We start from the raw sequence: 9,801 nt of genomic DNA on the forward strand, positions 1-9,801 counted from the left end.
ATAAATGACACCTAAAAATTGGAGAGTATTACTCCTTTTTGTAAGTTTATAATTTTGAGGGGATTTTACCATAAACAATTCCCAACTTCAGCTCCTCACTCCCTCTAATATTAAGTCCAATGTTAAAATGTTTCATTTGACTACTAGCCTATTCATGGGGACGAAAATAGATCAGTGCACGTGGTATGTCATTATACTCGAATATTTCGCACGGTAACCAAGTTAGGAGCATCAGTTCAACGGGCACTTGCAGGTTTCACTCGTACTCCTCAAGCTGACAACTAAGACGGGACAGCCCTCCGTTTCTGCTGTTCTGTTACAGTAGCCAACATTCCCAACTGTAGGACCGTAGTGAAGCTTAAGCATTCGTATCTTCTTACGGGGACATTTTTTCAGAGAACTCGTAAAGGGAAAGCTGAACCAACAACAGGCTGGGAACTGCAAAGCCACAAACTTAGTGCCCTGCCCGCCGGGAGCTTGAATGCCTGCACCGGCTCCTTAACGCAGCAACCTAACAACTTCTAAGACACAAGACAGAGCAGAGCGGGGTGATGGTTACTCACTTTTAACATTCAACACTGTCCCCCTCACCTTACCCAGCAGGACATCCTCCCCACCGCCAACCCCCCGGAACTCCAAAGCCAAGGAAGCCCCCCCGCCTTGGGCTACCTTTACCGCCTCCTCCCAGCACCACTGACCAAGAGTCCCCAGGCGCCAAGCGAGGGTCCCGAGCGAGGCCGGGAGCCGACGGCTGCCCGGGTCTCCGCGTCCCAGGACGCCCCAGAAGCCGCTGCCCGGTGCCTCGCTTCCCCCCGACCCCATGGGCCCCACTCCTGACTCCAAACCTGCTGTCCCGGCCCCGCGGCCCGCCGGTCCCCGCACCTCTTCCCCAGACAAACCCGGAACCGGGAGCCGGCCCCCGCCCAGGGGCGGGCTTAGGCCCAAGCCAGGCCGCGGAGTCCCCGGCTCCCGCCCCACCGCCCCGGCCGCCCCGAGACTCGTGCCGGGACGGAGGCGGGGAAGCGCTGCGAGGCCTGGCCCGGGAGCCCGCTCCTCCGGCCGGGGCAGGACACGACTCACCTTCGTACTGTAGGTCCACCAGGACGAGCAGGAAGGGGAACACCGAGCCCAGCCGGCTGGTCACAGAGCCGGGGGCCACCATGTCCGAGGACGCGGTCGTTCAGGAGGAGCAAAGGTGCGGGGCCCACCAGCCCCCGCCGGCGCTCAAGCTGCAGCTGCGCCCGCCGTCCGCTCTTACTCGGGCCTAAGGCGGCTGGCGCCCCGCGGAGGAAGGCAGCGGTGGGCGGGGCCCGGGCGGGGCTACGCCCCGAGCGCCGCCGCCGCCCAATCGCCTTCTTCCTGGCCACTTTCCTACTGGGCTCGCCGGGGTCGTGGTTCGCGCTGATAGGCTGTGGGGGCCGCCGCCCCCGCCCCTTCTCTGATAGGATAACGTGGAAGCACGAGACAAGACTGCGTCCGCCTGCGGTGGAGCTGTCAGGAGCTCCAAACCGCAGCGGCGGGCCGGAGGGAGGTGGCCGGGGAGCTGTGTGGCAGCCGCCGAGTCCGCATGCGCAGGCCGCGGAAGCCTTTTTGGGCCGGTCTCCGCGCGCTGGGTTGGCGAGGAGGAGGACGTCAGCAATCCAAGGTTTTCCAGTGTACTGTTTGGAGAAAGGTGAATCGGCCGCGTCCGCAGTGCGAAGCCAAACCTGGCCCCAGGAAGTCTGCGTGGATCGGGGAACAGGACAAAGTGGCAGAGCCTGCTACCTCCCTCTGAGAGTCTCGGAACCTACACGGACCGCCCTAAAGAGCTGTGGAGAAACGATCAGGAGAAGCTCGGGCTCAGTAAAGTAGGGTGAGCCGATGGAGCCGGGAGCATGTCAGGACAACCAGGTACATTAGGGACGTAAGGGAGGTAAGCGAGAATGGCATGGAAGATTGGGACCCATTCCCCGACTGTCCAGTGGACCAGCGTGTCCAGAAAAAGAGCAATTCTGGAAGATTTTGTGCAGAAGAAACCAGGGAAGCACAGCAGCTAAGAGAGCAAAGGGCTCTTGAGAGTGCAGCCAACGTCAACTATAAGGAAAAAAAGAGAGACCTGTTAGGACGGATCTTGTATCTTGTGCTCAACAGAGGAAACTCAACAAGGTAAAATTCAAGTTACACAGTTTGGCGTTAAACTTGTTCACCGCCACTTCCTCCGGCGTCCTCAACACAACGCACACTCTGCACCAGTGATGTTTCACATGGGACGAAACAGTAATGCCTTTCTGTGTTAAGCGTTGTCAAGTGCAAACTTATCACTTTACCAGTGGGTATGCATTTGCTACCTTGGTGCTACTGCACACTTTAGAACTCATGAATGATAAATGGCATAGTGAATTCGTTATTTCCTAAAAATACACTCAGGAGGGTAAAAGCTTTCTAAGCTTTTATTCCAGAGGGAACTAAGCAAAGGAAATGGTTTGGAGAAAGGGAAAACAAACAAAACACTGAGTCCCTCAGTAGTTGTGGTGGAAAGCAGTATAATATAATGTAAAGAGTGGAGGATTCAGATTCAAGAAATGTAGTTCCACACCACAGCTCTTATCTAGGTTATCTTCATCTGTAAAATGGGTATGATACTGATGGCCTCAAAGGTTTGTTTTGAGGTTTCATGAAGTGGGTAAAAATTCTTGTAAATTATAAAGTATTATACAAATGTTACTTATCCTTCTAACAAGAGCGAATCATGAGGCTCCTCTTTGCTTTTTTTTTTTTTTTTGGTTTCTCCTTTTCCTTATCGACCATCACAAGGTGGTGTTAGTGAAAAAACAGCAATGATTTCAGTGTCTACAAGTAGTGAAGACATCATCCAGATGAGGTACCGTTGCCAAGGCAGCCAACATTGCTGATCAAAATGGAGAAAGAGTTTTGTAAACAAATAATACTACTCCATGAATTATCACCAGAATGCTGCCTGTGATTCTGGTCTTAAGGAAGAAGCAGTGCTAAAGAAGTTCTAAGGATGGAAATTAAAAATGATTAACGAGAGGAAAGACCTTGTGCTATAGATAATAAAAATAACAAGGGCCTTCATTGTTGAGTGATTTTGGAAATTCATTGATCAAATTGCATAGCCATGAATCCTAAAGTCTTAAAACTAAGATTTACAAAGTATCTCTTGAAAGAGATAATTTTACAACAAAGAAGGAAACATCATTTTAAACAGCAATGTGTACAGTGCTAAAATTATCTTTATATGTATAAAATGCTTAGGAATGTTTTCTCCAATGTTCATCTGGGCATAGTTTTCACCTTATCACTCTTGCCAATAAAACCAAAGTAATCCAGTGATTGTAGAGAAAATTATAAATATTGTTTGCATTTATCAACATTTATGCAGTCCTTTTTATTTTTATTTATTTACTTTTAAAATATTTTATGTATGTATGTATTTATTTATTTGGCTGCACCAGGTCTTAGTTGCAGCACACAGGATCTTTAGTTGTGGCATGTGTGTGAGATCTACTTCCCTGACCAGGGATCAAACCCAGGCCCCCTGCATTGGGAGCGCAGTGTCTTAGCCACTGGACCACCGGGAAGTCCTGCAGTCCTTTTAAAATTAAGCATAAACACCACACTGTAATTGATAGAACCTATTCATTATGATAGTAAAAGACAAAATAATGGTAGAATATTTAAATTGCACTATATGCAAAACCAGCAATATTATATAATTTCTAATATATAAAAATATATTGATCTATGTTTATTGACCAGAAAAATAATTTTGGTAGAGAGTAGTGGACAGATCTAGAACACATTTTTTGGAGGAAAGGAGATCAGATTTGCTGATGGATTAGCTCTGGGGAGAAGTAAATGTTCAAAAGCAAATATGATACTTATAACATCTTTTTGCACCACATTAAAAACAAAATAGGCAACATTATAATGAACGTAATGAATGCTGAAGTATACATCCTTCTGCATTTATCTTTATGAACTTGTGCTTTCATTTCTATAAAAGGGATTTCTAAAAGTGGGATTGCTTTGTCAAAGAATGTGTACACTTAAAAATTTAAGATGAGGATGTCCCTGGCAGTCCAGTGGTTAAGACTCCGTGCTTCCACTGAAGGGGGCGCGTTGGATCCCTGATCAGGGAACTAAGATCCCCCCATGCCGTGCGATGCGGTCAAAAAATTAAAAATAAATAAATAAATAAAAATTTAAGATTATTGTCAGATTATTTTCCCTAAAAGTCAGGGTAATTTGTATTCCTAACAACTATTTATGCCCCCACATACTCACCATCACTAGATATAATTGATTTTCATAGTTCTTGACAAGCTGATGGTAAAAACTTACCCTTCTAAGTCAAGTTTACTACTTGATTGCAGGGATTTGGGGACTCTGATCAAACTTTGGTGTTCTCATGTAAACATTCGGCTTTAAAACCATGTCCTGTCTTCTGTCTGCTTGTCCACCCTCTTTTACGTTAGGAGGCTTCTGGCCACATCAGTCTCTGCTTCCTTCATCACATCGTTTTCTCTTGCTTTTGACCTTCTTGCTTCTGTCTTGTAAGGATCTTTGTAATTAATTATTTAGGGCCCACTTGGATAATCCAGGATATTCTCTCCCTGCAAGATCCTCAATTTAGTCACATCTGCAAAATCCCTTTTGCCATAAAAGATAACGTTGTCGGGGGATCAGAATGTCGACATCTTCAGCGGGAACACTATTCAGCTTAACATGATACTCCCCCCACTTAAGGAGATAGACCTTAAGTCCCCTCTCCCTTGAATGTGGGCTGGACTTATCGACTAACTTTTAAAGACTAGAGTGTGGAAAGGGGAGAGTGGAGTAACTTTACAGTGGAGAAACTGGCAAACACTACCTTGGCCAGGTGGTCAAGGTAAACATTACCAATATTAAGTTATATTGATCCCATATAACCCCCTGATATGAGGTCAGGAGAAGGACACTTCCCTTCTGTGATATTCTTTCCATTGTATAACCCAGTCTAAATATGAAAAAAATTCACATAAACCAAAATTGAGGGACAGTCTATAAAATACCTGATCAGTACTCCTCAAAACTTAACAGACCAGAGGAAACTAAGGAGACAGGATGACTGACAGGTCTGTCTTAAACCAGATCCAGAAATAGAAAATGGATGTTACTGGGAAAACTACTGAAGTCCAGATAAAGTCTCAAGTTTAGTTAATGGTAATGGGCCATTACTAACTTTCTTAGTTTTGACAAATGTACAGTGATTGTATGTAAGATGTTGGCAATAGGAGAAAGTAAATAAGTGTTTAGGACCGCTCTGTAGTATCCTTGCAGCTTTACTCTAAAATTATTTCAAAAATAAAAGTTTACTTAATTGTGAAGGGCCTGAGTATTTTTAAATCAACTGTAATGAGTGTTTGTATCAAATGAGTTTTTCTGCATCTAAACTTCCTTTTCCTTGAAGAAGGAAGAGAGTTAGTACTTTACAGAAATAGTTTCTTAGTTGTCTGAAACCAGCTCCTCTCTTTTCTTTCCTGTTTTTCCTCTCTTTTCCCTTCACTTGGGAAATTGTTGATTACTTGATTTAAAATCTGTTCTGTACACGCTCTAGGAATATTCTAGTCCAGATAATAAAAATATCTATAAGAAAAAGTTCATTAACTGTACTTTTTGTTTTTAAAATATGAACAAGTACATGTAAATGACAGCCTGTGTTAAAATAATTATTAGATAAATTTTTGAAGCATAACTTAAAGATTCTTTAACATTGGTCCTGGAATACAAGGTTTTAAATTGTATTTTTAAAGGTTCATGTACTATTTCTGATAAATAGGTGAATCTTTGGACAATTGGGATGAGTTAATATTGATTTAAAGACAGCTCTATGTCCACCCTCATGTTCATTGCAGCATTATTTACAATAGTCAAGACATGGAAACAACCTAAGTGTCCATCAGCAGATGAATGGATAAAGAAGATGTGGTATGTATATACACACACAATGGACTAGTATTCATCTATGAAAAAGAAGGAAATCCTGCCATTTGAGACACATGAATGGACCCTGAGGTCATCATGTTAAGTGAAATCTCAGACAGAAAAAGACAAATACTCTATGATCTCACTTATATATGGAATCTAAAAAACCTAACTCATAGATACAAAGAACAGGGAATTCCCTAGTGGTCCAGTGGTTAGGACTCCTCGCTTCCACTGCTGGGGGCCCAGGTTCAATCCCTATTCAGGAACTAAGATCCCGCAAGCCACGTGGTATGGCCAAAAAAAGAACAAACTAGTGGTTGCCAGAGATGTGGGAAGGGGAGGGTTGCGAAATAGGTGAAGGTGGTCAAAAGGTACAAACTTCCAGTTACAAGATAAATAAGTCCTGGGGATGTAATGTACAGCATGGTGACTATAGTTAACAACACTGTATTGTACATTTGAAAGCTGCTAAGAGAGTAGATCTTAAAAGTTCTCATCATAAAGAAGAAAATTGTAAATATATGTGGTGATGAAAGTTAACTAAACTTACTGTGGTAATCATTTTGCAACATACACATATACCAAATCATTATGTTGAACACCTAAAACTAATACAATGCTATATGTCAAATTATATCTCAATAAAAAAAGAGACAGGGACTTCCTTGGTGTCGCGGTGTTAAGAATCTACCTGCCAATGCAGGGGACACGGGTTCGAGCCCTGGTCCATGAAGATCCCACATGCCGCAGAGCAACTAAGCCCGTGAGCCACAACTACTGAGCCCACACACCACAACTACTGAGCCTGCGCTCTAGAGCCCACGAGCCACAACTACTGAGCCCATGCGCCACAACTACTGAAGCCTGCGCAGCTAGAGCCTGTACTCCGCAACAAGAGAAGCCACCGCAATGAGAAGCCCGCGCACCGCAATGAAGAGTAGTCCCTGCTCGCCACAACTAGAGAAAGCCCATGCGCAGCAACGAAGACCCAATGCAGTCAAAAAATAAATAAATGAATAAAAATTTTTTAAAAAATGCCAACCAGAAAGTATTGAACTAGGTTATCAGGTATGATGCATTAAAAAAAAAAAAGAGAGACAGCTCTATGTCTTCTCCAGATTTTATTTTATTTTTAAATATTTATTTATTTATTTATTTGGCTGCACCAGGTCTTAGTTGCAGCATACGGGATCTTTTTCAGTTGCGGCATGTGGGCTCTTAGTTGCAGCATGCGGGATCTAGTTCCCTGACCAGGGATCGAAACTGGGCCCCCTGCATTGGGAGTGTGGAGTCAACCACTGGACCACCAGGGAAGTTCCTGTCTTCTCGAGATTTTACTACAATATTATATTTTATATACAATGGGTAAACTCTTCAAAACTGAAACCTTCTAAATTTCTAAGTTAACTAAATGAAATTATAATAACCAGTCTTGAAAAAGATTTCTTATGAAATTTCAATAACATAAATCATAAGGGCTTAGTCCTTATTTTCCAGATTCTTACATCTAAATCCAAATATATAAATAATTGCATGAAATGTAAATGTTATAAACACAGTAATTAAAAGAGTGTCAAAATGGATAATAAAAAAAATAACATGAATCAACTATAAACGGTCTAAAACAAAGGTAATACTTCACACTGTGGTCAATTAATTTCAACAAGTATGCCAAGACAGTTTAATGGAAAAAATGTAGTCACTCCAACAAATGGTGTTGGGACAACTGGATATCTACATGCAAAAGGTTTAAATTGGACCCTTTCCTTAGACCATATACAAAGAATAACTCAAATTGGATCATACACCTAAATGTAAAATCTAAAGCTGTAAAACTCTTACAAGAAAACAGGAGTAAATCTTCATAATCTTGGGTTGAATAAAACCTTCTTAAATACAACACCAAAAGCACAAGCACAGAGGAAAAATTAGATAGTGAATTCCATGAAAATTTAGAAATTTTGTGCTTCAAAGGACACCATCAAGAAAATGAAGATAATGCACAGAATTGGAGATAAATTGCAAATCATATTTGGTAAGGGACTTTATCCAGAATATATAAAGAGCTCTTAGAACTCAGGAATAAAAAGACAACCCAATTTTAAAAATGGGCAAAGGATCTGAATAGGCATTTTTTCCAAAGAAGATATAAAAATGACCAATAAGTACATGGTTAGCCACTAGGGAAATGCAAATCAACATGACAACTTCACACCCACTAGGATGGCTGTAATAAAGATGAGCATTAGCAAGAGTTGGTGAGAGTATGGAAAAATGGGAACACCCACATATTGCTATAGGGAATGTAAAATGGTACAGCCACTTTTAGAAAAGAGTTAGACATCAAAATGTTAAACACAGAGTTACCATGTGACCCAGCAATTCCACTCCTAGGTATATAGTTTAGGGAAATGAAAACATGTTCACACAAAACGTTGTATACAAACATTCCTAGCTATTATATGTTCATAACAGTCAAAACGTGGAAACAGTCCGGGTGTCCATCAACAAGAGAATAGGCAAACTGTGCTAAAAATCATAAAATATTATTTGGCTATAAAAAAGGAATGAAGTATTGATGCATGCTACAACCTGGATTAACCTTGAAAAAGATTATGCTAAGTGAAGGAAGCTGGTCACAAAAGGCCACAAATTGTATGCTTCCATGTATGTGAAATGCCCAGGACAGGTAATTCCATACAGGCAGAAAAATTAGTGGTAGCCTAGGGCTTGGAGTAAGGATGAATACTAATGGGTATAGGGTTTCTTCTTGGGATGATGAAATTCTAAAATTAGGTAGTGGCGAAGTTTGCACATATCTGTGAATATACCAAAAGCCACTGAGTTACAGACTTTCAATGGGTGAATTTTATCTCACGTGAATTAGCACTTTAAAAAAAAATTTTAAGGACATCTCTGGTGGCACAGTGGTTAAGAATCCACCTGCCAATGCAGGGGACACGGGTGTGAATCCTGGTCTGGGAAGATCCCACATGCCGCAGAGCAACTAAGCCTGTGCGCCACAACTACTGAGCCTGTGCTCTAGAGCCCGCGAGCCACAGCTACTTAAGCCCGCACGCCCAGAGCCCGTGCTCCGCAACAAGGGAAGCCCGCGCACTGCAACGAAGAGCAGCCCCCGCTCGCCACAACTAGAAAAAGCCTGCGTGCAGCAACGAAGACGCAACGCAGCCAAAAATAAATAAATAAATGAATTTTTAAAAATTACATTCACTTCTTAAAAAAATTTTTTTAAGTAAAGGAATGGAAAAACATTTATCATGCAGACAGTAATCAAAAGAAAGCTGGAGTAGGTACCTAAAATAGTCAAACCTCTAGAAACGTAAGGTAGAATAGCGGTTGCCAAGGGCATAGGGGAGGAAGAAGTGGAGAGTTGTCCAAGAGGTATAGAGTTTCAGTTTTACATGATGAAAAAGTTCTAGAGATCTGTTGCACAACAATGTGAATATACTTGACACTACTGAACTACACACTTAAAAAATGGTTAAGATGGTAAATTTTTTACCACAATTTAAAACTTTTTTTCAGATCTCAGCACAGCTGCAGAAAAACACATCTAGAAAAAGAAAGAAAGCTGGAGTGACCGATTACATTAGTATCAGACAACGTAGAATTCAAAGCAAAGAAAGGAAAATAATCAGGGATAAAAAGGGACATTACAAAATGATGAAAGGAAAATAGATAATTAATGAGAACCTGCTGTATAGCACAGGGAACTCCACTCAGTGCTCTGTGGTGACCTAAATGGGAAGGAAATCCAAAAAAAGGGGATATATGTATACATATAGCTGATTCACTTTGCTGTACAGCAGA

General features: G+C 42.1%; 1 protein-coding gene across 1 annotated transcript in view; it reads right to left on the reverse strand.

Annotated features, from left to right (window-relative positions):
* Positions 1 to 1,306, reverse strand: part of DNAJC3 (DnaJ heat shock protein family (Hsp40) member C3) — a 90,263-nt gene extending 88,957 nt beyond the window's left edge. The window contains exon 1 of the mRNA XM_082434649.1: positions 1,081 to 1,306. Within this exon, the coding sequence (XP_082290775.1) occupies positions 1,081 to 1,162 (82 nt within the window). The 5' untranslated portion in view covers positions 1,163 to 1,306. The remainder of the gene's footprint in view (positions 1 to 1,080) is intronic.
* Positions 1,307 to 9,801: the final 8,495 nt, after the last annotated feature.

This window comes from Balaenoptera physalus (assembly GCF_965194825.1).
Source record: "Balaenoptera physalus genome assembly, chromosome: 18".
Classification (NCBI taxonomy): domain Eukaryota; kingdom Metazoa; phylum Chordata; class Mammalia; order Artiodactyla; family Balaenopteridae; genus Balaenoptera; species Balaenoptera physalus.